The sequence below is a fragment of the Fusarium flagelliforme genome (genome assembly GCF_020744385.1).
Source record: "Fusarium flagelliforme strain FIESC 12 MPI-CAGE-AA-0113 chromosome Unknown B0J16scaffold_1, whole genome shotgun sequence".
Taxonomy (NCBI): Eukaryota; Fungi; Ascomycota; class Sordariomycetes; order Hypocreales; family Nectriaceae; genus Fusarium; species Fusarium flagelliforme.
This window is the reverse complement of record NW_025763503.1, coordinates 3,657,478-3,682,366: the sequence shown is the minus strand read 5'-3', so window position 1 is coordinate 3,682,366 and position 24,889 is coordinate 3,657,478. Positions and strand designations below refer to the sequence as shown.

At 48.9% G+C, this 24,889-nt stretch overlaps 12 protein-coding genes across 12 annotated transcripts; 7 read left to right on the top strand and 5 right to left on the bottom strand.

The window, feature by feature from the left end:
* Nucleotides 1-123: 123 nt before the first annotated feature.
* Nucleotides 124-1,339, top strand: B0J16DRAFT_21154 (uncharacterized protein). Its single transcript, XM_046122997.1, has 3 exons — nt 124-333; nt 384-646; nt 695-1,339. The coding sequence occupies exons 1-3, from the start codon at nt 232-234 to the stop codon at nt 1,305-1,307; spliced, it is 978 nt and encodes a 325-aa protein (XP_045989162.1). The 5' UTR covers nt 124-231; the 3' UTR covers nt 1,308-1,339.
* B0J16DRAFT_21144 (Decaprenyl diphosphate synthase-like protein) lies at nt 1,190-2,575 on the bottom strand. Its single transcript, XM_046122996.1, has 3 exons — nt 2,355-2,575; nt 1,896-2,301; nt 1,190-1,847 (listed from the first exon to the last, which is right to left on the bottom strand). The coding sequence occupies exons 1-3, from the start codon at nt 2,451-2,453 to the stop codon at nt 1,372-1,374; spliced, it is 981 nt and encodes a 326-aa protein (XP_045989161.1). The 5' UTR covers nt 2,454-2,575; the 3' UTR covers nt 1,190-1,371.
* A 321-nt stretch (nt 2,576-2,896) lies between these two features.
* B0J16DRAFT_21132 (exocyst complex component Sec10-like protein) lies at nt 2,897-5,792 on the top strand. The gene is made up of 2 exons (XM_046122995.1): nt 2,897-3,307; nt 3,369-5,792. Exons 1-2 carry the CDS (start codon nt 3,112-3,114, stop codon nt 5,717-5,719), a joined length of 2,547 nt encoding a protein of 848 aa, XP_045989160.1. The 5' UTR covers nt 2,897-3,111; the 3' UTR covers nt 5,720-5,792.
* B0J16DRAFT_21129 (uncharacterized protein) lies at nt 5,792-7,271 on the bottom strand. Its single transcript, XM_046122994.1, has 5 exons — nt 7,202-7,271; nt 7,066-7,144; nt 6,914-7,016; nt 6,539-6,863; nt 5,792-6,492 (listed from the first exon to the last, which is right to left on the bottom strand). Exons 1-5 carry the CDS (start codon nt 7,234-7,236, stop codon nt 5,865-5,867), a joined length of 1,170 nt encoding a protein of 389 aa, XP_045989159.1. The 5' UTR covers nt 7,237-7,271; the 3' UTR covers nt 5,792-5,864.
* A 1,380-nt stretch (nt 7,272-8,651) lies between these two features.
* On the top strand, nt 8,652-10,819 carry B0J16DRAFT_377969 (uncharacterized protein; the record flags this gene model as incomplete). Its single annotated transcript, XM_046130886.1, has 2 exons — nt 8,652-9,298; nt 9,346-10,819. 2 exons carry the CDS (start codon nt 8,652-8,654, stop codon nt 10,817-10,819), a joined length of 2,121 nt encoding a protein of 706 aa, XP_045989158.1.
* A 174-nt stretch (nt 10,820-10,993) lies between these two features.
* B0J16DRAFT_21010 (uncharacterized protein) lies at nt 10,994-11,525 on the top strand. Its single transcript, XM_046122992.1, has 3 exons — nt 10,994-11,125; nt 11,184-11,215; nt 11,281-11,525. The coding sequence occupies exons 1-3, from the start codon at nt 11,045-11,047 to the stop codon at nt 11,402-11,404; spliced, it is 237 nt and encodes a 78-aa protein (XP_045989157.1). The 5' UTR covers nt 10,994-11,044; the 3' UTR covers nt 11,405-11,525.
* A 121-nt stretch (nt 11,526-11,646) lies between these two features.
* On the top strand, nt 11,647-14,243 carry B0J16DRAFT_391288 (uncharacterized protein; the record flags this gene model as incomplete). The annotated part of the gene is made up of 2 exons (XM_046131929.1): nt 11,647-12,747; nt 12,829-14,243. The coding sequence occupies 2 exons, from the start codon at nt 11,647-11,649 to the stop codon at nt 13,984-13,986; spliced, it is 2,259 nt and encodes a 752-aa protein (XP_045989156.1). The 3' UTR covers nt 13,987-14,243.
* Nucleotide 14,244: 1 nt separating this feature from the next.
* Nucleotides 14,245-14,961, top strand: B0J16DRAFT_21060 (uncharacterized protein). Its single transcript, XM_046122993.1, has 2 exons — nt 14,245-14,509; nt 14,576-14,961. The coding sequence occupies exons 1-2, from the start codon at nt 14,354-14,356 to the stop codon at nt 14,915-14,917; spliced, it is 498 nt and encodes a 165-aa protein (XP_045989155.1). The 5' UTR covers nt 14,245-14,353; the 3' UTR covers nt 14,918-14,961.
* A 44-nt stretch (nt 14,962-15,005) lies between these two features.
* On the bottom strand, nt 15,006-16,459 carry B0J16DRAFT_377966 (ribosomal protein S28e-domain-containing protein; the record flags this gene model as incomplete). The annotated part of the gene is made up of 4 exons (XM_046130885.1): nt 15,006-15,322; nt 16,079-16,117; nt 16,211-16,294; nt 16,399-16,459. 4 exons carry the CDS (start codon nt 16,457-16,459, stop codon nt 15,006-15,008), a joined length of 501 nt encoding a protein of 166 aa, XP_045989154.1.
* A 338-nt stretch (nt 16,460-16,797) lies between these two features.
* On the bottom strand, nt 16,798-18,569 carry B0J16DRAFT_328365 (Dynamitin-domain-containing protein). Its single transcript, XM_046126225.1, has 4 exons — nt 18,539-18,569; nt 18,299-18,489; nt 18,185-18,244; nt 16,798-18,132 (listed from the first exon to the last, which is right to left on the bottom strand). Exons 2-4 carry the CDS (start codon nt 18,335-18,337, stop codon nt 16,957-16,959), a joined length of 1,275 nt encoding a protein of 424 aa, XP_045989153.1. The 5' UTR covers nt 18,338-18,489; nt 18,539-18,569; the 3' UTR covers nt 16,798-16,956.
* A 109-nt stretch (nt 18,570-18,678) lies between these two features.
* Nucleotides 18,679-20,847, top strand: B0J16DRAFT_20962 (RTC4-like domain-containing protein). The gene is made up of 2 exons (XM_046122991.1): nt 18,679-19,503; nt 19,551-20,847. Exons 1-2 carry the CDS (start codon nt 18,960-18,962, stop codon nt 20,630-20,632), a joined length of 1,626 nt encoding a protein of 541 aa, XP_045989152.1. The 5' UTR covers nt 18,679-18,959; the 3' UTR covers nt 20,633-20,847.
* On the bottom strand, nt 20,778-24,341 carry B0J16DRAFT_20954 (uncharacterized protein). The gene is made up of 4 exons (XM_046122990.1): nt 23,985-24,341; nt 23,768-23,925; nt 21,067-23,693; nt 20,778-21,014 (listed from the first exon to the last, which is right to left on the bottom strand). Exons 1-4 carry the CDS (start codon nt 24,100-24,102, stop codon nt 20,924-20,926), a joined length of 2,994 nt encoding a protein of 997 aa, XP_045989151.1. The 5' UTR covers nt 24,103-24,341; the 3' UTR covers nt 20,778-20,923.
* Nucleotides 24,342-24,889: the final 548 nt, after the last annotated feature.

Below are 24,889 nucleotides of genomic sequence, written 5' to 3'. Positions count from 1 at the left end.
TGCACTTTGCAGAATCTGGAATACTTTTGTGCACCGCCACAGACGAACGCCACAGTTTGACTTAGACGCAAGGCTGGGAGTTTGAAGGTGATGTCACGACTTTCAAGATAACTACTACATATTCACGGTTAAGAATTGGTGTTTCGTACATAGTAACTCAGAAAAGATCCTTTTATCTTCTTTGTACCTTAAATCGCCATTTGAAAACTTTAACCTGTCCACTCTATCATCATGTCTAAGAAGCGCACCCTTGATGCCTTCTTCAGCCCTACAGTGAAGAAACCCAAAACAGAACTTGGAGCAATCACTCCTAGTGACCACGATTCAGAAGAAGTAAGAAATTTGATATTAGTGACGATTTCATATGTTAACATCAGTCTTAGCCTACATATTCAAAACACCAGTTCTACCCTCATCCTATCAAGGACCTACCAGCCTCCCTCAGCAAGGAGCTGGCCACTCTACCAGATCAACCTGGCAGAGAAATCAATGACCAGCCTGACCTGGATCTCTTGTACTTTGAACCCTTCATAACAACTTCTGTATCTCGAAGGCTTTTCGAGTTTCTACGAGCAGAACTTCCCTTCTACAGAGTTGAGTATAAGATCAAACGGGGTGGAATAGAAACTCAAATACGAACGCCAAGGTAAGAACGATTAGACTTTCCGGTGTTCTATTGCTGATGATAGAACAGATGGACAACTGTATTTGGCCTCGACGAAACCTCTAGGTTCAACGACAAAGGCCTGCCTGTAGATGCCAACACTGGTTCCAGAGCTTTAGATAAGCGATATGCCAACTATCCTCCTAGACCTATTCCGAAATGTCTCCAAGAGCTTCGCCGTCGGACTGAGCTGGCTACAGGATGCGAGTACAACTTCTGCCTTGTCAACTATTATGCCTCTGGTTCCGACAGCATCAGCTTCCACAGTGACGATGAGCAATTCCTGGGTCGGGATCCCGCCATTGCCTCCTTTTCACTCGGAGCACGACGTGACTTTCTCATGAAACATAAGCCACCGCCACCAAACTCCGTGGACCCTCCTGCTGCGAGCACGAAACCGTTAAAGTTGCCGCTAGGAAGCGGCGACATGGTTTTGATGAGAGGCAGAACACAATCGAACTGGCTGCACTCGATACCAAAGAGAACAGGAAAGAATCAGGAAGATGGCGGAAGGATCAATATCACTTTTCGAAGAGCAATGGTTAAAGGAGGGACGGAGAATTACTACAACTACAATGTTGGGACAGGTCCAGTGTATAAATGGAATAGGGAGGCCAGAGAGATGCTGGTCTGGAAATCGTGAGATAGGATATAGTTATTCTAAACGCAAACGAAGATGGCGACAAAGAAACTACATATATGAGCATTTATTTACCGAGGCGCATCTGGGCCCTGCCATAGTGTTGCAGCGCCTTGAGGAAGACCTGATAGCCAACCCTCTCATTGTCCTGGAGACAGAAGATCTCAGTCAATCTGATCTGCCAAGGAGGGTATCCTGATAGCTCGAGGTAAGGGCCAAAAGTAAGCAACAGATCAGGCTCAGTCATGATACCCTCAGAAAGCTCAGCATCAATCAACTCAGTGGAGATGTCGCGAGGAGAGAGCTTGCCTCTCTGAGACATCTCGGCCAGGGTACGGGTGAGGTCAACCATGGATTCACGACCATCTTGCTCGGAGATGAGGTGCAGGCGAAGATGCTCCCTAGGCTTCTTGCCAAAGGCCTCTGGTAGGTCTTCCTTGTGGGGTGATGTAACAGTAAGGCCAGGATGTTCAGGGCCAAAGTAGAACGCGAACTTTTGGCTAACAGCATCGTAGACTCGAGGCATATGCTTTTTGAGAATTCCTGTTTTTTGTTAGTATAAATCGGACAATATCACATGTCAAAACATACCTGTCTTCTCGTACACAGAGAGCATCGGAATCTCGGCACAAGCGCACCATGTCGCAATCTCGGCTACCTCATCAAGGAGTCGCTCGACATCGGCCTTCGTGCGATGGTTCTCCTCGAGCTTTAGAATAACACTAAGGTGCTTGGGTTTCTTAGATAGGCCCTTCAAGTCCTTCTTAATATATTGCGGTGTGCCATGGTGATATTTGACGACGGATGAGAACTGGTAGCGCACAAGGTTCCATGTCTGGCGCAACTTGATGTAGAGAGAGAAGATCCCGTGCAAAACGACAAAGACGAGGACATGGATTTGGTTGAGGAGAAAGCGACGGAGTCCTAACCGCGATCTTCGTTGAGGTCGAGATACCGAAGCAGTCGATGGGGGGTCGTTAGGTTTGGGGAGATAGGACTGCAATTGTCAGTTTAAACTAATTATAGTCTCACGCGCTGCTTTGATTGTACCTTGAGCATCCTTTCCCTCTCCTGTTCAGACAAAAGGCCATGTTCCTTGGATTCGTCGGCTCTGTAGGCCAGACGATCGCGAGTCGTCATGATGGGCATGATGGTAAATGTGCAGCCTCGAGGCTGTCTAACAAGCTGCTGGGTTGCAAAGATGTCTCTGGACTGGTCGAGTCTATGCGACAAACTGCCAAGTTGAATAAACACTCGAGATCGGGATTTGCGATCGCGCTACAACCGGGGATGGGCAGGCTTATAAGTTGATGGAGCCTGACAAGGAAGGGTGGGTAGACGTGTCTATCAGTGGAAGACAGGCAAGGAAAAAGTCGTGGCGGTGCGAGATGAGTTACGTCGCTTCTCCACTGGAGCTCTTGGCTTCTTGGTTAACCTCACGTACGTGCGTGTGGCTCAGCTCGTCCACTGAACCTAGATAGCTGATAGCGGGGCTGGGCGCTGGCGCTGTAGCTGAGCCTCTGAAGCTGCCCTGTGATAATAGCGGGCAGCCAATGCCTACCTTCGATTGAGGTAAGGTATCCCAACCTAACCTCACCTCTACCTCTACCTACCTCTCGTCTGAATATCATGGCCACTCCATGAGCGCCAACCAGACTTGATCGACGACGTGACTTGGCAAATGATTTATGTTGCAGCCTCACTCCATCTCGAATTCGAACTACGTACAACCCTCCATACCACACGTATCAACCGTCGATGATCCCTCTCCATATGTAGCGCCTCGATTCTCGACAGCATCAACAACATGGATCGCGCTGGTTCCGGTCAGACGAGTCTCTTCCCAAGAGGACCGAACTTTACTCTCGACGACTTCTCCAACAAGGACTTTATAGTGCGTGACTTTGTCGACAGTCTTGCTGAGAGCGCCGTACCCTCGAACCGACGATCTGGCAATGCGCAAACGCCCTTCGATCCCAAACCCCTGATTCGAACATTTGAAAGTACGGCGGACACTCTTTGCCAGGCCGATATAGAGCCAACCATGCTGACTCAACGTCCTAGATGCACTCGATCAACTTGGTTCTCTTGGAGCTGAGCTCCAGGAGAAGGAGTCGGAGCTCATGTCGCATGTGCGCCGCGCAGAGGTAGCTCACGACTCAACTCTCGAAACACTAGGCCAGAAGCTCGACGAATCTATGAGGGCATTCGAACAGCTCGATCTCTCTCTCAACCAGGAACATTCATACAAGAACGGAATTGGCGTCAATTCCCACGCTGGTGGCAATGTTGCACTGCAGATTGGAGAGAAGCTCGAGGATTTGGACAAGAAGCGAAGACGAGCCAACGACGCCATATTTTTAATTCAGTGCTGGACAGAAGTCAGTGAGACGGGAAAGCTCTCGCTGTTACAAGATGTCCAAAGGCAGGCCGGTTCTGAACACAAAGTGCGATGCGCCATGATCGTTCGACAACTTATGCGCATCAGTCAACGATTGGATCCGGCATCATGGGGTCAAACAAACAGCTTGAGAAATGGCGGAACCACGAACGGCGTCGTGGGCAACGTGAGACTACATAACACCAGAGAGGTATTGGAGAAGTTCTGTGAAACGCTCGAACAGGATCTTTTACAGCAATTCGAAAACAGTAACAAGAAGGGCAACTATGGCGACATGATGGAATGCGCAAAGGTTCTATACGACTTCAACGGCGGCGCCAGTGTTATCGCGACCTTTGTCAACCAGCATGCTTTCTTCTTGGACCGCGATCAACTCCTCGCCGATGAGGTCCAAGTGGACAGTGACACCTGGGAACAGCTGGCAGATCCCGACTCAGAGCCACCGACGGTAGAGCCAAGCTTACAAAACCTGCTGGACGAGATCAAGATCGTCATGCAGGACGAGTCGAACCAGATCAAGCTTATTTTCCCATACTACGAAACAGTGCTTATCAAGTTCATTCAACGAATATTTCAGCAGTCAATCCAACAGAGGCTCGAAATGGTATTGGATGAAACTCTAAAGATCTCTTCACTGGCTTTCCTCAGAGCCTTGCACTCGTCGAGAACTTATCTCGGATCCCTAGTCGAGGACCTGAAGTCCCATGGCTTAACAGAAAACCCCGAGCCATGCTCGGCCCAAATAGCACATACTCTCGACCAGCAGATGGAAGAGCTTTTTGTGCCATATATGATTGGCAACTCGTACATCGAGCGGGAACGAAAGAGTTTAGAAGAAATGTACAGCTCTCTGCTGTTCAAGTACAGTATATACCATTCTAGACGGAAGAAGGCACCCACTGGCTTTATGGCATCTCTTGCCCAGCAGGGTACGCAGCTGATTGCATCAGCAAAGGACGCCTATATCGAGCGTCTTGACTCCTCGGAGCTTACGACCACACAAAAGCGCATGATGCTGCGCGTTGCCGGCGTCCAGGAGAAGGATAAGGACAACAAGAATGAAATCGAGGTCTCAGAAGAAGATGGTGCCTTGAGCATAGCAAACGCCAAGCGTATGCTCAAGTGGTTGGCCGAGAGCGTTCAGCGCACATTGGAGCTTGGCTCCCAGACCGATACTCCCAAGGATGTCAACACTCTTCTCAACCTGCTTCTGACAAGTTTGGGTCAGGTGTACATTGAGACAACTCTCGACGCCGCACTTGACCAGATCTCTGTGCAAGAAAATACGAAAACCGAGCCCGATCTATCATATTTACCAACGATTCATCCGGCCGTCACAATTACAAGTCTCATGGATCGATTCATCACAGTCGTCCTCATCCGCCTCGCGGAGTCAAACACAACAGTCAGGCGAAGCATGGAGGCGCAGAAAAGGGTGGCCATTAGTAACATTGAAAAGAAGACAAACAACGTCATAAAAGGCACCATTGATGTTGTGTCCAACTGGGTGACAAAGTCACTGCTGGGCCAGAAAAAGCAGGATTTCCGGCCAAAAGAGGTCGAACTCGACTCACTGCAGACGCAAACGTGTTTGAGTATCTGCACATTCCTGGCCCGTGTTCATCGTCTCGCTCGCCAAGCCATCGATGGTCAGAACTCTGAGAAGTTCTTCACCGAATTAGCATTGGTGCTTCTCAAGCTTCTCTTTGAGCACTTCAAGAAGTTCCAGGTCAACGCGACAGGTGGTCTCATGGTGACGCAGGATATCGCAAAGTATGTGTCCACGATGCGCGAGTGGCCAACGTCAAAGGAGGTTAGCTCTGCTGTCGAGATGCTTACAGAGATCGGTTCACTGTTTATCGTCGGACCCGAGGCGCTGCGTGAAAAGACCAGGACATTGGCGGCGACAGGTGCAAGAGGCGGCAAGTTATCGAGGATGGATTTTAGAGCCTTTGTACAGAGGCGTGATGACTCGGGAACGATAGGAATTCAGGGCGTATTGAGTGGTCTTTGAGCGTGGGTGCAAGAGGCGGATCGTGGGGAACTCTGTAGCACAGATAGCAGAGAGTGGGTTTTATAGTCATGAATACATTGAATGAGATACCATGATCTTGATGTCCCGTGTCTCAAACTCGTCGTGAGATGCGATCGGGAAATAATCATAGGTCTCGTCTCATACCGCCAACTCTCCCCGTTTTCTCGTCGATTTTCTCGTCGAGAAAGTCGATGATCTCACAGGTATTGGTCAACTTCATGAGTTCAGCACGCTCCTTCTTTTCCAGAAGGGAGTTCTTATCGGGGCCCATTCCGGGCGCCGTCATCTCCATGATGTGGTGCTGGACCAGCTTGAAGGGCACAGGAGCCCGTGCCACTTTGCACATGAATGTCTCGACGGCTTCCCACGGACAGGCTGAGTAGCCAGCGCAAATGGCTGGGTTGGCAAGGAGGCCACGGGCGGACATGAAGCCTGAAAGATGGGTGTTGCTGGGGCGTGGCATGTTGACAGCAGAGTTCTTCTCGTTGAGAACGAGTTTGTCTATAGAGGGGAGAGGGGCTTCATTGTTGGTGGTGATGGTTGGTTGGAAGGGGAGGGTGGACAGATCAAAGACGTCTCCAGAGAGGAGTATGGGGAGTGTCTTTGAATACTTTTCTGTCAGGATCTCGAGAGCTTCGGCCCTGATCGGGGTAGTTGATGGTGTTGACCTTGTCCGTGGGTGAATAGTGAGCCAGTCAATCTGGCGGTTCTGGGGATGACCTATCACGGTATCTATAAAGTCCATGGTTTGCCTTGGTGGGTGAGCGATATTCATTCTTTGGACTAGGGAGAACATACCTGAGATCATTGTGGATTCTGATCTTCACACTCACACTTCGACCCTTGGGACTGTCAATGTCCTTCTCGAGGCCGACACCCCATCCGTCACTTGCCAGCCGTTGTCTAGTCTCGACAACCATATCCCGGACCAGTTCACGGTGGTTCATCAAAGCAGCGCCTAACGTCTCAGCGCAAGCCCAAGATTGGGGGCAGCCGCAGTTGAGGTCCACGCCCTGTGTGAAAGGAGCAACGAGTGCCGAGGCGCGAGCCAGTTCCAGGGGGAGATTTGCGCCGAACTGGACGATAGTTGGCGGTTGGTTGGGTTGGGTAGAGACAGTTAAGTCTTCACTTGAAAATCAGCTTCTGCTTTAAGTCTTGCCTTTAGTCACTTACCACTATCTCGAGCGAAACTACTACGGTTGAACTCTTTTGCAAGGATCATGGGGGACCAGCAAAGGTCGACTCCATACTTGTGAACTGTTTGTCGAAAGGCAAGCTATGAGAGATTAGCAGTCTGATCCAGCACATATCGAATCTTGGCATACCTTCCCATATCGTACCATAGGCGCAAGAGCATATAAGAAACGATCCTGCTTCCTGGTAACATCAAAGATCTTGAGTGGACTAAGTCGTGATGTTAGAAAAGGTATACCCTGGACGATGTATAAGATAGGAACTCACTGAGCGGATTCGCCCATTTCGCCGACCGACATCATGCAGGAGGTGCTTTAACAAACAAATTTTATGTTCTTATGCGCTGTAAACAAATTTCGGCCCCATCAATGAATTACATATCGTGGTTAGATTTGCCTGAGAAAGAGGTTTTTTGTGCAAGTCGCGGGCACGTGATCAGATTAATACCCAAAGGATAGGAAGGAACTGGACAAATAAAATATTGAAAAGAATCAAGGCCTTCGTTTTATGCCTTTTATAGCTGTCTCCATCATACGGATGAGATATCAAATACTGATGATCTGTTGGAGATTTGGACAGTTGAAGTTACCAGGAGTGTAAGTTTCGCTATTAACTGAGCAATCCTCCACCAGCAGCTCCTTCAGTGCTCAACAGTCCTCTCAGTGATTTGATCCCACTTTCTCAATTACCCAATGCCGAGCATACAGAGTGTTCTTACTCATGTCACGGCATAACGTTTCCATATTAATAGTGATAGATCCAGGGCGAAAATATGTTGATGTAAACTCACTCATGTTATAGATTCTACAGGGTAGCTTGCAGGGCATCTAACGGCCCACATTGGATATCCAGTACTGTGCAGTATCCGTAGGTACCTAGGCTGGATGCAAGTTGGTGGATTCATCTAACGCCCAGCTAGTATTGATAAACTCAGTCTGGTTTCTCGTATAATGAAGGATTCTGTTATCATGTTGATATGCTTTCATTCTTTTAGGCTACAATCACTGCCCCTTTTGGTTCCCGATAAGACCACGCGCACATCCCAAGACGCGCTAGAAGCTTCAGCTGAACCTTGGTCCCGTTCCTAATGGTCACTTTTGTTAGCAACTTGTATGTACTGTACGCCCGCCTTTGCAGTACTGTCCAGATAGGACTTGAGAAATATGTGCGTGCAACCATACGGGACGTTTTATTGGTCTGTTGCCAATACTCACCAAGACCATGCTCCATCTCAAGGCATTCCAGGGCGTGATAGCTTCGCTCCATGCCTTAGGGACTGCCTCCAGGGCTGACTTGGCCTTTGGAGACTGCCTAGTTGAGTTAGCAATAAGACACATTCGGTCATATCATCCCCTAAATGAAGCCTTTCTAGGCATTCAAGTCTGATCATGCCCCTGTATCTCTCGACTTACATAGCCCAGTCCGACCAACCAAAGGAGGATTGACCTTGATTTAGCTTACAGCGAACCAACATCCTTCAGGCTTTACCAACGGACTACTGCATTGTTTGGGGCTCAGACACGTCTCAGTCGTTCGTTCTGTTTATTATTATATACCACAGCATCCTATCGCACAGCCATAGAATCTACTCAGTCAACACTTCAATCATACACAACTTAGTACTTTTGTTAACATCAGAGATAAACACTCAAAAGTGAACACTCCAACAAAGATAAGTCCAATAGGCATGGCTGGCTTAAGTCGAGGCCAGCCCCTCATGCCTGGCGCCTTTGGACCTGAAGATTATATCGACTTTTATGAGAATCCCTTTGAAATACTCGACAACTTAGAGTCTGCTTGGGTTACCAGAAAACCTCGAGTTTCTTGGTCCATCAACAACTTACCAGCCCTTGACGATGTTGACTTTGACTGGCATAAATACGACCCGCCTGGTGCTCTGAAAAAGGCTCCCAACATCACGTCTCAGGTTCTCCTCGATATACTACAATCATCAATCGAGAATATCAAGGCGAGGAATGCAGAAGAGGATCGCCAGAAGAAAGAACTCGAGGATAAACGAGAACTTCAAGAGAATAAAAAGGGTAAGAACAAGGAACCGTATCTACCCATTATCATCCCCGTCGAGAAACCTATCGAGGACGAGACAAGCAAAGAGATACCCAAGATCAAACCTGATATTCTCTTGACTACTTTCGGACCCAGCGTTGCTGCTACAAAGATCGAGGCCAAGGCAAACAAGAAACGACTCGTTGCACTCCGACGCTTTTTTCAGCGCAGCAATGAACGAGGTGAGACTAGCGCTACAGGCGCAGCTCTTGCAACTCTTCAGAAAGAAGCTGCAGAGGTCGAAGGTAGTAGAGACAGCCTCACTCGTTCGGCAAAGACCAAACCTATCGAAGAAGTGTGAGTCTTGATCTCGTTCATCACTTTTCCTTGCTAATGAGCTGCAGTGAATGTGTGTCTTGCCTAGATGACTTTCACCCCAAGGACGTCATCAAAGTACCTTGTCATAGTTATTGCCATGAGTGCTTCGTCCGTCTTGTTTCTGCCGCATGCCAGAACGAGCAGCAATGGCCGCCTAAATGCTGTTTGAACGAGATTCCACTCAAAATCATCCTGCGATTCATCCCCTCTAACGTCAAGAAGACGTTTGAGGAACGCTCCAAGGAGTGGGAGTTGCCCATCAGTGAACGGGTTTATTGCAGCGAACCTAACTGCAGTTTATGGATAAAGCCTAAGAAAATTGACCCCAGCCGGCGTCAGGGCCTTTGCGATCGTTCCCACCGAACATGTACTATGTGTCGAGGGCCGGCACATGCAGGACAAGAATGCCCACAAGACGTTGATATGAACCTTACAAATCAACTAGCTGAGGACGAAGGCTGGAAGAGGTGTTCCAAATGCCATGCTTTGGTTGAGCACAGAGAGGCTTGCCAGCATATGACCTGTCGCTGCGGGAACGAGTTCTGCTATGTATGCGAGAGGCGTTGGCGAACATGCAGCTGCACAATGGAGGAGCTTCAAGCAGTAAAGGATGGAGCAAATGCCCGAAGAGAAGAGAGAAGAGCCAACGAACTAGCGGAAGCTGAGGAGCTGCGACAAGCTCTTCTGCAAATCGAAGAGTTTGAGCGTGAAGAAGCTCTCAAGGCTGAACTATTACGACAGGAACAGGAAAGACTGGAAGAGGAACGGCGACAGCGTGAGCTTGAAGAAAGGGTAAGACAAGAAAGCATTCGACGCAGAGATATCGAAATCAAATATCAAGAGCTACGGATTCTACTCGACCAATTGCATGAGTTGCAGCAAGTATTACTCGATGTTGACCAGGAAAAAGAGGGCGAGAATATGGCTATCGACTGCGAGACTGCAAAAGACGATATGAAAAAGAAGCACGACGTGGAAAGATCTGAGTTGACAACAGCTAGCTCGGAGAAGATGAAAGAGAAGGAATGTGCTTTGAACAAAGACTTCCAGATCCGAGCATCCGAGGAGAATGAGCTCGAACAAGCCTATCACGAGCGACTCAAAGATTATTGGAAAGACAAGAAAGATGGAGACCAAGAGATAGAAACTGCAATGCTCGACTTGAGAAAGCGTATGGATCAGAAGCACCACGCATGGCAGAAGTGGAAGGCCGAGCAACTGAAGAACTTGGAGGTCAAACTACAAGACAAGAGGACTTACAGAGAAGAACTCATGTATAGCGCCAAGCACCGACTTGAGGATTCTTTCAAAGAGAAGGAGACGGAAATGGTGAGACGAATGGCAGCTGAGAAGAAGTGGCTAGAGGCTGTGGTATTGGAGAGGGAGAAGCTGCTCAGTGAATGGGAGGTTGAGGAGGTTGAAGGTGATGCAGATAGTATATTCGCACCAGAGCCAATAGATTCTGGGGAGGGGCATTATGTCGTTGGAAGTGCATCATAGAGATTGCAATAAACTTATAAGTGACAATGCTTCATGATTCTTTATTTCAGGTTGCGATCTGTACGTGTTAGTGCTCCCATCTTCAGAGGCGATAATGTCTCCACAATATGTACGCCATATTTCTCCATTCCACTGAAATTCATCAATTACATCAACACTCACTCCAATCATCTAGCCTTCAACTGAGCATCTTTTCAATCATAGACTTAATCAATTCAATTCAATATGGCTCGCCTTTCAGGACTACAGAAAGAGGTCCTCGCTCTCTACCGCAATTGCTTAAGAGAAACCCGAAAGAAACCACAGGTATGAGCAAATGCCGAGGTTATTTATTATCGTGACTGACATTGATACTTCAAAAAAGGCTACTCGGCCACATTTTGAGAGCTTTGCCAGGTCCGTTACTTGTACTCATCTCACAGAAGGTACGGCCTTTCCTAACATGCACTTGCTCCTTATAGGAATGAGTTTGCTCGCAACTTGAGCATCGATAAACGAGATTTTGCCGCTATTGAATTCCTCTTACGGAAGGGACGACGCCAACTTGAAGTCTATGGATCACCCGGAATCAAGGACATCAAATAAACGCTATCAGCTCTTTCCTCTTAAACAAACCGTGACCCAAACGGCAGGAGGTCACGCCTGTACAACACCTTCCAATGGAGAATTCACCAAATAGGTTCTCGGGTTCTCATAACTCGGCAATCTCTCCTCATCTTCATCACCATCACCAATTCATTGTATCATGCTTCCATAATTCACTCTGTCGTTTTCTTCTCTTCTTACCACCCAGATATCTGGGAATTGCATAACTTGTGCATCGCATAATGGTCGCGATATCATCTAACTTGGCTTCTAATAACATTCCAACCTTAACCAGCATACGTGCACCTCGCTCTATCAGCGACAACTCAGGACGCCGTGGACGAGTTATCTTCCGGCCAAGACGGCATGTACGTGCAGTTCATCGACCATCGACAAGCCAACGCCGTACCCAACGGCCGCTTTCATCGCCAGTTCACATACTATCATCAAATTCCTCCAACGGTTCATCTAACACAAAGGAAACTATAACAAACGGCCCAGGAACTCAGAACCACTCTCGATTGAAGCGGGATACACAGCCACGACCTGGCATTTCTACTAGCTCTGGATGTGCCGCACAGCCTAGCTCGGCAACCTCGAAAGACGAACACAGACCTGTCAATCCGCTACATATCTCTGAGATGAATGGCCTGACGCCTCCAAGAAGAGTGTTGTCTTCAACTCACCAAGACCGCACCAAAACAATGGGAATGCATAAGTATGCGATGCCATCGCAGGTCCTTGGTGCAGATGTTTTCGGAGGCACTTCTACCACAGAAAATAGCTCCAATGTGAACAATGAACTCATGGAAGCTATCTCAAGGAACATTGCGCAACAGCTGCAGTTGTTATCAATCAAAGACGAATCCCCATCAACAAAGTACACCCACAAGAAGAAGGTACCTCCAACATCCGATAGCCTCGACAACGAGTCGAGGACTCCAAGCCAAAAAGAAGCACTTGATCGTTTCACTCAAGAACTTTGCCAGTATGCTGAGCAGTCTGGTGCCAAGGGGAAGCTGCCAATATTCACTCCAACCCCACCCCAGTCTGGTGCAAGCCTCCGAACCATAGCTGCACTTCTTCCCTTTCGTTCCGAGTTCAAAGCTGCTGGGCTAGCTATTACTTCAAAGGACCAAGCAACACACCCTAGCCCCCGTGGTAAACCTCGAGCTACGAAAACCACAGCTTCAAAACCATCACCCAAACAACCGCATCTTGCCCAAGTGGATAGTGCCACCCGATGTCCAAGCTCGAGCATAGAGATTCCTTTCCCTGCCGTCGAGGACATGGACGAGTGGAGGTATGCAATGGTCGACGCCGAAGAACGCTCGCGAAAGAAGGTAGCAGATGCAATTGCGACTCATTGTACTTCATGTCAATCTGGAAATCTGTGCCATTTGAGTAAATAGAAGTGTTTTCAGCTTGCACAGAAACCAAGGCCGTTATACTCTGAAGCCCCCGAGAAAGAAGCAATGACTGGTCCTATATCCAAAGTTCCCAGGAGTCATATGCATTCTTATCCCGAGTGGCTTAACATGGTTTCTCCGGGCAAAAGGACGTCGTGTCAGCGAAGGGACCACGCAAACCGGGTAGCAAAATCATATTCGCGGCCGGCTCATAGTAAGCAGAAGCAGAAACAAACCACAGCAGCTTTCTTTTCATCCCCGAAGGCACCTGTCAGCCGTTCGAACGTATCGAAAAGATCAATCGCGTCACAAGATGCTGGTCCATCCTCGAATATTCATCGGCCCCGCGCAGAAATCGACACTCGCACCCGTGTATCGCGGGCAACGAAACCTGATCGAGACCAGAACCAGAGCTCACATGCCAAATCAACTCGACCGCCAAAGAGTCCTAGCCATGCCGTTCCAGTGTACAACAGCTCGAGACGCGGCCACAGTCTAAGTGCCGACGTCGTTGTCCCTCAGCGCACAGAGTCAGCCCGGAAACCCGAAAAGTCTTTACCAGATCTACCCCAGCCTGAATCTTCAAAAACATCCATAGAAGAAGATTGCGACCTGTCTGTTGAGGCTGGTGACTTACCCCTTACGATGTCCGCAGAAAAAGAAGATTGTAGACTGTTTGCTGAAGCCGATGCCTCACTACTTACACCAAAGACGGTTTTCAATGACAAAGGCAAAGGGAAAGCATCACACATGGAAGTAAAGAAGGAGCGAAGTTCTTCTATTTCACCAAATCATGTTACCGTCTGCTCACGGGGCTTTTCTGGGCGGAAGATTGGCCGGCCGAACGTCCCAAAAAGAACGTCATCGATCAGAAGCCTTCGAGAAAAGAGTCAAGACGATGACCAAGTCGCAATCTTAGACCGTGATGTCTTAAGGGGATTGCATATTGCAGCTTCGGCAGCTTGTAATGAGCAAATCGATGCGTTCATCCGCGAGAAGACTGGCCTACACATTCGACAGTTCTTATCCGACTTGACGCCATTTGAAAGTTTGGGCAACAATCCCACCCGCGATGCCAAGGAGAGGAGGGCAAAGAGAAGAAGAGCAGAGATTAGAGAGGTGAAGCAAAAAGTACGAAGGTCGAGGCAAATGAGAAAGCGAACCATGTCCTGATCGCTGCAGCATGCTATACAAAACGTTACATTATTAGCCTGGGCACTAATGGTTTACTTGGATGAAACGCAGACATTGTTGTGATTATAGGTAGAAGAATGAGCTTCTGGGACTTGTGTAGACCGAAGAAGAGCTAATGCCATGATGATCAACAAGAAGTGAGTTTCGTATGAAGGTTTGATGTGATGGTGTGTGGCTGCATGGGTCGTCGATGCAGTATGTATGATGATGGCTTTCCCCGCTCAGTTTCATTCTTGGCCCATCCTCAATGATGACCAATTTGTCCGCCAAACTGATACAGCCTGGCAAAACGCTATTGTAGTTGTATCGAACTTCTTTCTTTCAAACCGCACGCTCATAGATAATCATGGACCCTTCATGGCTATCTGATAGTGACATCCAAGCTTTACGAGCTAACTTCACCTCAAGCGGGGTCTCTGATGATGAGCGCTTCCGGCGATGCTGGAAGCATCAAACATGCAAAGGTTGTCTAGCGACTTCGCAATGCAGCTGGTGTCCCTTTGTATGGCTCCCATTGCTTTCGTCATGCGAGAGCCAGAAGTAACGCACTCGGTCTAATGAAAAACAGACATGGTCCTGTGTACCCAACACGAGCAAGATCCCGTTACTTGCGCCAGCATATGATGAGAACGTTTGTCCCCACTGGGCAGAGCGATGGGAACTTCGGTCACGACCTCTAGGGTGTCAAGTCTCGTCGATAACGAGTCTTACAGCAATCATCACCATCGTATCAACCCTGTTCTTTGTCCTGCTCGTGGTCCTGCTTGTGATAACCGCCCGCTGGATTCAACGTTATCACAAGAATACTGGCTGGTGGCAGCGACAGAACCATCGCTGGGACGGGGCACGGATACAGCATGGAGAGCATGAGCCGTTGCTACCAGGAAGTCGGCCAGATGGAGGTCCTTAGGAAGTGACCTTTTACAGAGCTACTACAGAACATACGAGTCACAATACGATGGCTGAGCGATTTTTTTGCGGTTGGCACTCGATATCCTTTAACCAGAGCTGACGGGAGGGATAATTGCCACTTCGTCTGCTTCCTGGATCACCGTGTCTTCAGCACCCTCCTCACTGGGCAAGTCTACATAATCGAGGTTGACAGTGACAAGGCACGAATCGAGGATCTTGGCTTTGATGCCAGGATACCTGGTCTCGAGCTCGGCGAAGAGCTTGCTGAGCGGCATAGTGGCTGGCAAGGTTTCATAGTCTTTGCCAGTAAAGGAACTGGCGCTGGCAAAGAAGAGAACGTTGAAATGCCCAGCTGGTGGCTTGGGTACCGACGACATTATGGATGAGTTACACCTAGGAGTTTCTTTTGTATGTTAGTCAAGTTGACCAGGAAAAGTGTGCGACAACAAGAGTGAATGAATGGTTAGGGTCAGAGATCTTGGTGATAAAAAGGTACATCAATGTATGTTTCAGGTAATACATGCTAAAAAGCATCATTCCCAATAGGTATGTGTAAAGCAGACATAAGTGTTGACTTACCAATAGAGTTGTTGGAACTTTGAGGAATCTTGGGAGATGTTGAAGGTTGAAGAAGAGAAGATTTCCTCTGGCCGCCCCGCCCAATTTGAGGTCGAAAAGTTGCACGTGATCAGAAACTCACGATGCGAAGCGAGGTTAGTTATGGAGAACAGGCTGTCATAAAAAGAGGCATAAATTCTCCTGTTGCTAGGTCAATATCGAAACCAAGGTCATTGAAATTTCGTAGCACATGATGACTGTATAATCCTCCAAATGTTTTCTTGTCTGAGCTTCGAGAGTGCGAGACGAGTGTTTGAGAGGAAATCGTGCGCGAGAGAAACAAGAATGAATTTCACTTTTCGTCGGATTCCAATGCTGCAGAAGAAGAACTGTTCTGGAATTTTTCGTTATCCCAGACCGTGTCCGTGTGACTCCTCTAACAAATGAAACTGGAGTGCCAGAAGGGTGATGTGCAGCTCCAGGTCAATGTCCCAATACAAGGCGCGCACGCCTCAGCATGCATAGACCATCCGTCGTTGACCGTCTTCCAAGAACCCCATGCTCCCCAGAATGCACATTTATCGTAGTCGTCGGGCCTCACGCTCGGACTCGAGGAGGCAGAGGATGTCGTCCTCACGGACTGTGTTCGGTCACAAGTCAGCATTCGCAATTCTTGATATTCTTACTCTGGACCCCTCCTAGAAAGTGAGGGGATTTTCGAGAATTATCGTACCTGGGCCCTTGACGTTTCGGATGATGGATCGGGTCTGGTCGTCCATGAACTCAACGCGGACCTGGGTGACACCACCACGAGAACCTATCCAACCAAGTCAGAAATTCGTTCATTTACTCCATCTTCTCATGGCGAATTTTTTGATAATTTCCTTCGACCATATCAAACTTCGTGGGGAGATAACGCACCGGTTCGGCCGAGGACTCGGGTGACCTTGACGAGCTTGACGGGCTGCTTGGAGGCGTCCATTGTTGCGACCTGAAGGATGGTAAGCTGGATGTGAAATTGCGCGTTGGATCGGGAGTGTCGCCGTACTGTAGGGAAATTGGTGGATTGGGCGGTGGTCGCGGGCGTGAGCTGTAGATTGACGCTTGTTTGGGACAACTTTTTTGGTGAGATTGTCAGGGTTTTCGTGTGCCAAAGCCCTTACCCCACCGCCAGCCGAAAGGCGCCTACAGTTGGTTTCGGTAGCGGATTAATAGTGAGACCGACGACTCTGTCAGCCATGTGGCTGGTGTTGTGGCGCCATGGCCCATTATGACTCTAACTCTAAAGAGAAGTGGACTTTAATATGAGATGTATCCATGCTCCTTTGTTCCCCTCCCAGTGAACCAACAAAGACAAAGGATTTGACAATCTACTGAGGTCTACGACTATCAACCGGGGCTTCATTTTCGGGACTGAACAATAAGAATTCCATAAAGACTCAGTCTATTTGCTAGGGTATCTGACCAACGCATCATCAATCATAACTCATCCATTCTCTCTTCAAGGTCCTTGACCCATTCTTCCATGACCTGCTTATTATTCTCGATAGATACGTTTTCTTCCTTTATAGCAGTTTCAATCTTGACAAGTCCTTCGTTCCACTGCTTCAGTTCGGCGGCCATCTCCACCTGCTGTTTCTCAATGTGACTCAATGTATCACTGGCAGTCGCAGCGTCTGCATGAATAGCCCTAAGTGATCGCAATCGGTCCAAGAGAGGCGGAAGTATAGGGGTAAGGTTCTCAATTGTAGGAAGAATGCCGTATAGTGCGTTGATCTTTGCTTCCTGCTCAGATTCTTCGGGTTGAACAGCAGAGCTGTTTCGGCCAAGCTCTTCTCTCAAAGATTTCGCCTTTTCCCTGGAGTCATTGAGTCTGTCCTGTTCTTGGGCCAACGTTCGTACCCGACGACTGATTGTGTCCAGGTTGGCGGTAGTAGCCTCCGAAAGGGTTGAGATTTGCTTGTTCATAGAATCCAAGGTCGGTAGAATGGCGCGAGGAAGACCGTTGGAATTAGCCTCTGACATCAATGAAGCGTTGATACCCAGGCCTTTCTCCAGCATTAACAACCGACGGTCAAAGTCAGCAGCCTTGGCTAGAGCGTGGCTTTGTTCAAATGTTGGTGCATATGTCACCGTGTAAGTCGCATCCTCTCCCGATGGCATTTCGGGTTGTTCTTCAGGGCTGGAAGGTGCGATCGGTTTGGGGACACGGATCGAGGTCAAACGACCTGTGGGCTTCGAGATCTCATTCAACACTTGGCTAAGGGAAGTCAACCTATCGTCGCCGGCAGTCGCATCAACATCTTCCTGCGCCTTAGATTCGGCCTTTCGCTTCGCATATTCATTCTTTGCCTCTTCTACCTCGCGCTGCAAGCGAGTAATTCGTCGTTCCAAGCTTTCTTCGTCGTCGTCATCCGAGAGATCACCGAGCTCGTGTGTCCCGTCGGGTAGTATGCGCTGTCTTCGGCTAGAGGCTTTGTACGATTTGCGTTTCCCGTCAACTCGATCTGAGAAGTCCACCCCATCCGCATCGACATTCGTGGGAAGAAAGCGAGATCGAGCTTCGTCTATTCGCAGACGGGACCTAGAGATACCAGGTGTTTCGTCCTCTGGCTCGTAGAAGTCATCGTCCGAGTGGGTTCGCGCAGCGGTCGTCTGTACGTTGAGTAAGTAAGAAGGCAGCGTGTCTTGCTCGGACAAAGCTTACGGGAACCGTAGAATTATCATCTGTGAGTTCAGGAGTTTCGTAGATATCTGGAGCAGAATCCTGGGTAAATAGTTAGCATCAGATGTTTGGCTTTGTTCTTTGTAGCAAACTCACCAGATCTGGCAGAGCTGCGTACTTTCGATTGAGAGCCATTTCTGTTCCAAAAGCCGGTAAGAAATAGTCTTTGAACTTTTGGGCAAATGGGTTGTGTTTACAGAGTTTATCCACAGCCCCGAGGTTTGTTTGCGACGTTCGAGGTTGAAAGCGAATGGATATATAGGTTCAGATAACAAAGGGTCGGTAGGTAGGCGTCCCTTTTCGGCTTCCAACCACTGAAGCACTGACCATGAAAGGGTGGGCAGCCTAGGTACAGCGCTAACGCTGGAGTCTTGCCCCTATGAGCGCTAAACATTGGGCGGGGTCCATTTGGCAGGAGCGCGTTTATGAAAATGCCCCTGGTGCTTCCCGTACCTAGGTACACGCGTGAAGCATTGCTGCCCTCGTTCAACTTTAGCAGATCTGATCTGTAGGTGAGGAAACACAAACAACCAAACAGTGATGGTACATTAATCGAGCGATTATAACGTTGGCCCCCTCATTCCCCTTCTTTGTTTATTATATGTACGGATACGCTCTCTTTTGCGTGGAATTGTTCTGATGCTCCCTTTGCTCTCCCTTTGCCGATACACTGCAGCTCAAAACTCGGAACGCCGCATCCCGTATTAATCTTGTCCCAACTTCATCAAGTACTAAGCAAAGGAAATTTGCAGAAAAGATGAGCAGAGTATTGGGATTGAGTAGGAACCAAAAACCAAAAACCCTCCTCAGCACTTTCAGTGGCAACAAGCGAAAGCTTGAAAAAGAAGTTGAAGAGGACGCTCCTCCACTGTCTTCCGAGGATGAGGATGAGGAACCGCCATCAGTTGCGGACTTAAAGTTGAAACCAAGCGGTCCCAAGGAGACACTTCCTGATTCTGATGATTCTGAGGCGGAAAGACCAGCTCGGGGGGACATCAAACGCTCGAATTTCTCTACTTCGAGTACCAGTAAGTCTCGGAAGAGTACATCAAGAAAGAAAGGAAAGAGCGGGAGTAAGCCATTAACGGCTGGGAGCACCGACAGAGAATCATCTCCAAGCTCCAAAAAAAGGAAGACGACTTCCTTGTCAGAGAACGCCAAGCCCAATCAATTCGTCGATGAGCGAGGGTTTACCAAGTCCAGATATGACAAGTTCGGCGGTTTCAAATATGGCAAAGCTGCGCAAGCTTCAAGAAGTTCTCAAGTATCCCGTAGTTCACAGGGATCAGAAACGAAACAAGGTTTGTTGAGTTATCATCTTCTTGGCCTCTTGTTAACTTGCTTGAAGGCGATAGAACTAGATCGGATGGCAAGACGATGAACAAGAGACACAAGGATGACGACCTTCTCAACAGCTCTCCGATCGAGGCTGAACCAGTCTTCAAGTCTGTCGCAAGAGAACTTCTTAGCCCTGAAGATTCAGAACCTAAAAAGGGCATGTTGGCTGTCCCTGCAGATGACTTTGGTAGCCCTGAGAAGGCAGTCAAAACAAAGATGGTCTTTCCTGGTTCTACCAGCACTCCGCAAAACCCGAGATCCAGCAGGCTGGGAGTCATGAAAGTATCCAAAGTTTATGAAGAAGAGCAGAGGAAAAAGAAGGCACGGCAGGAAGAGCGACCTCCTATACCAGAATATAAACCTGCCACGTTCGTCAATCCTGTCGCTCTCGATTCGAGTTTCGACCTAGAAAGTGGCAACACAAATATCCTGTCGTCGCCAATCATATCAGATCTGGACCAGCTCAGCGACACGGAATCTGATAACATGCCGCCTGAAGATGAGGAAAACCTTCAGGATAAGATGACACAGTGTCCATGGTGCGGGGACGCGGTTTCAGAGCAGTCCCTTAAGGACTACTCCAAAGGCAAGAGATTGAATGTGCAGATGCAGACAAGGTTCTGTGCAAAGCATAAGAAAGAAACGGCTATGGACACATGGCGTGAAAGAGGCTATCCTCACATCGACTGGGAGCGACTCGAGGAACGGCTGAAGGACCATCAACATTATTTGTCCAAAATCGTCGATGGGAAAACGTCTCACTACCGGAATGTCCTCGCTGAGAAGATCCGGACAGGTCAAGCTAGGTCACTCAAGAAGGAAGGGGATTTGAATCCAGGATACTACGGTCCACGAGGCTGCAAGCTCATGTGTGATTACCTCGTTGAGGAGTTTGGCGAATCGCTGAAAGAGAAAGCTACACAGGATCGTGTCATTGCTGGTCGTGGTTCAGCAGCTTTCATCCAGGTTGTTTTGGTTGCGGAACTTGCTGTACAGCTGATAATGGAGGACATGAACGTATCTGTTGGCGATGCTAGGGAAATTATGGAAGAGAGCAAGACTCTGGGTGAGTTACTACACGAAGAAGTATAACAGGACTTTAAAACGTTGGGGAAACCCTGGCAATATATTTAGCTTAAACATGATATTAGCGAATACACTGCAATCTTTGCTTTCCATCAGACCCGCCAAGTCTCACTCTGTCTTTCAATTGAGTTCGATGACTTCGAAACGAAACTTGGGATTTTGTTTATCGTGGAGGCCAATGTGGCCGTCTAGTTCTAATCACAGCTCCTCGAGCTGGTAGCTATATCGTACACGTATGTTCTAGCCAATCCTAGCCTTAACCAGGTCGTCATCCTCTTCTCTCTATACACGTTTTCTCTATTGCTCCTTCTTTGTCTTGAGGGAAGTGTCAGTTGTTGTCTGCATAAAGAACTGTCGCTCAATAGCCTTGAGGATCTCGTCGAGGAGTCTGTCAAACATTAGTTGGATGTACTTATTGTCAAAAGGGGAGCAAAACTTACACGACGGGAGCACTAATAATAACAACAGCCTTCCACTCGAGAGTGTTCAGAGGAAGGATGGAGAACAGACCCTGAAGGAAGGGAATGTAGAGAAGGGCAAAGTGAAGCGCCATTGACAGAGCGATAGCGTAGACGAGCATCATGTTCTTCCACAGAGGCAGGGTGAGAAGGGATTCGCTGGACGACAGGGCGTTGACGGCATTGAACATCTCGATAACAACCAGGATAGACAACGACACAGTCGAAGCCGACTTGGCCATATCGTTGGAGAACATGACACAGCCAATCTCGGGGAACTCAGTTGAACAGTGGTGGAAGCGAGTGAGCTGGCGGAAAGTGATCTGAGGTCCCTCGGGGTTGTACATGAACCACCAGGCGTATCCAGCAACGGTAGCAAGACCAACGTAGGTGCCGATGACAAGGTAACGGAAGAAGAGCCAGCCACCGATAAGTGCCTCATCTCGCTTGCGAGGTCGACGCTTCATGATGTCGTGGTCAGGGGGGTTGAAAGACAAGGCGGTGGCAGGGAGACCATCGGTAACGAGGTTGACCCAGAGAAGTTGAACAGGAACCAGAGCCTCAGGCATACCAAGCGCAGCTGTGAGGAAGATAGAAACAACCTCGCCAATGTTGGAAGAGATGAGATAACGGATGAACTGCTGGGTGTTGTTGTAGATGGAGCGTCCCTCTTCAATGGCGACCTCAATAGTGGCAAAGTTGCTGTCAGCAAGGACCATGTCGGCAGCCAGCTTAGCGACATCAGTTCCAGAACCCATAGCAACACCAATGTCAGCCTTCTTCAAAGCAGGAGCATCGTTGACACCATCACCGGTCATGGCAACAACTTCGTTGAGAGACTGGAGAAGATCGACCAGGCGGGACTTGTGGCTGGGCTCAACACGGGAGAACAGAGATGCACGCCTGGCGGCCTCGAGCTGCTCGCTGGGAGACAGTTGATCAAACTCGCGACCAGTATAGCTCTTTCCAGTAAGATCCTCATGCTGACCAAAGACACCGATCTGTCGACAGATGCTCTCAGCTGTATTGCGGTTGTCACCGGTGATAACGATAACGCGGATACCAGCTTCCTTGCACTGCTTAACAGCATGGGGAACCTCCTCACGGGGAGGGTCAAGCATGCACACAAGGCCGAGGAAAGTCATGTTCTGTTCAAGCTGGGCGTATTGCTCTGAAGAGTTGGCGGACTGGAGCAGAGGGCTCTCGGGGACGTTGTCAATGCTGGCGAGGGCAATAACTCGGAGGCCGTTGTTACCGTATCGTACAATCTCACTCATCAAACGGTCTGCAATCTTCTTGGTAAGAGGGACCTTCTTGCCGTTGGAACCAACAAGGGTCTGTGTGCAGCGATCGATGACAGACTCGGGAGCACCCTTGACCAAAAGTTTCTTATCGCGGCCACTGCCAACCAAGACAGACATGCTCTTACGATCGCGGGAAAATTCGTATGTGGCAAGACGGGGGAACTCATTCTGGTAGGTAGCACTGGCATAGTGACAGCAGTCTTCGGGGCGGGTATCGGCGGGAGCGCAAGGTCCAATCTTCTCAACCAAAACTCGAAGAGCACCCTCAGTGGGTTCACCGACGCTGGAAAAGGTAGCAGACTGAGAATCGTAGGCGAGCTGGGCGTCGTTACAGATGGCGGCAACCTGGGTCATTTGACGAATGGTGTTGGACGTGACGTGAAGATCGCGAACGATGACACCGCCAGCCTTGATAGATCCCCGGGGAGCGAAAGTAGTACCCTCGACATCAAGCTCGTTGAGGTCGCTACCGTCCTCGTTCAGATGCACAACCTTGTTCACACTCATTTGGTTGGTGGTCAAGGTACCAGTCTTGTCAGAACAGATAACACTGCAGCTTCCAAGGGTCTCAACAGAAGGAAGACTTCGTACGACGGCGTTTTTGGCGGCCATCTTTCTCGTTCCAAGAGCCAAGCAGGTGGTGATGACGACAGCCAGACCTTCGGGAATAGCAGCGACACCAAGAGATACAGCAATCTTAAGATAGTAGATGGCGCCCTTGGTCCAGCTACCGTGGCTAGGATCGTTGAAGTTGGGGATGTTGATGAGCCAGACCAGGATGCAGATGACGGTGATGACCTTGGCCAAACTGTCACCAAAGTCGTTAAGCTTCTGCTTCAAGGGAGTAGGCTCCGAGATCTGAGCAGTGATGCTCTCGTGGATATCTCCGATGGCGGTGCTAGCACCAGTGAGGACGACGACGGCTCGAGCGCGGCCAGTGACGACTGTTGTTCCGGAGAACAACATGTTGGTCTGGTCCTGTAGAACAGCCTTGTCATCGCTGACAACCGTGGAGGCGCGCTTTCCAACACTCTCGCTCTCTCCAGTGAGAACTGCTTGGTCGACGGAGAAACTGTTGCTTTCGACAGAGACAAGTCGGCAATCGGCAGGAATACAGTCGCCAATATGAACTGTAACGATATCACCGGGAACCAGTTCTTCAGCCTTGATCCGTGAGACCTGGCCACCGTTTCGCACTACATTGGCATCGTTGGCCGAATATTCTTGCAAGGCCGCAATGGCCTTCTCGGCACTGCTTTCCTGGGAGACTCCGACGACACCATTGAGAATGAGAATAGTAAGAATCTGTAGTAGGGTTGCAGGTCAGCGGCTTGTCCAAACTGAATCATAGTGTTTCAGAAAAAAAGCAATGTACGTACAACGACAGGGTCGACGAAGGCGCTCCATCCTTCTTCCTCGTCGAAAAGGGCTAGAATGAAAGACACAGCGGCGGAACCGAGGAGGATGATAACGAGTTGGTCCTTGAATTGCTCGAGAATAAGCTCCCACAGGGGGGTAGGAGGCTCCTCGGGAATGGCTACCAGATGGTTAGAACAGTTGGAATTGATGGCGGGGCTTCGTTGGGAGTAGACATACAGTTGCGACCATGTTTATTACGCAGTTCAGTGACTTGCGCATCACTGAGACCTGTCTTCGCGTTCACTTTGAAGTTGGCGAGAACATCGTCAACGGGCTTCGCGAAGGCGCTCTCCATCACGAAGACTGCGCGAGGCGGGCGCTCGAGGCAAGGCTAAACCTGGTTCGTGTGCTGAAGAGTCGATACGGTTTGCGACAAAGGAAGGGATATGAAGAAAGAACCTTAACGCAAGGTAAGAAAGATTACCCAGGTATGCAGAAGTCAAGAAGGAATAACAACAAGAGAACCTGTTAGAAAAAGAAAATGCGTGAGAGGAAGAGAAGACACGGAGGCAATAATCACCGACTTCCTGCCATGGTACCTGGTAGGTCTAGTCTGATACGCCGGGTGGTAGATTTGTCAAGACGAAAAAGGCAAGGCGATCGAAAAGGGCCCGCACGTGGCAACCTACTACTAACCTTCAACCTTGTTGTTCAGGACAAGACATTGATTGATTGTAAGCAGTTTCCTCCGTAATTATCCTATTATCTTTGTACGAATAGAAGACTATTCTGGTTTACTTTTCTATATTAATATATTAGAACGTTGAGGACCAATTGTAGACAGCATTGGATCTTGAAACTATCCTTTGACGCTCACATCGTCAGTTTGAAACCTCGAAATGAGTAGACTTGGTGTTAGGTCAAACAGCTTCGTCATCAGAAAGTTCAACGTGTTCGTTTCCATGGACCCCCGGGCAGTCGGCAGGTCTCTCCTGTCTTCTAGCGTTACAGTAGCGCATCCCCACAATCCGGGCGGGCAAGCGACAGGAGAGAGGGCCACTGTAACTCCCCTGAAAACAAGTCCAGCCAGGCACCAAATCCCCTGAAACGCTATTCAAGACTGCCTGAGGTGAAATGCAATG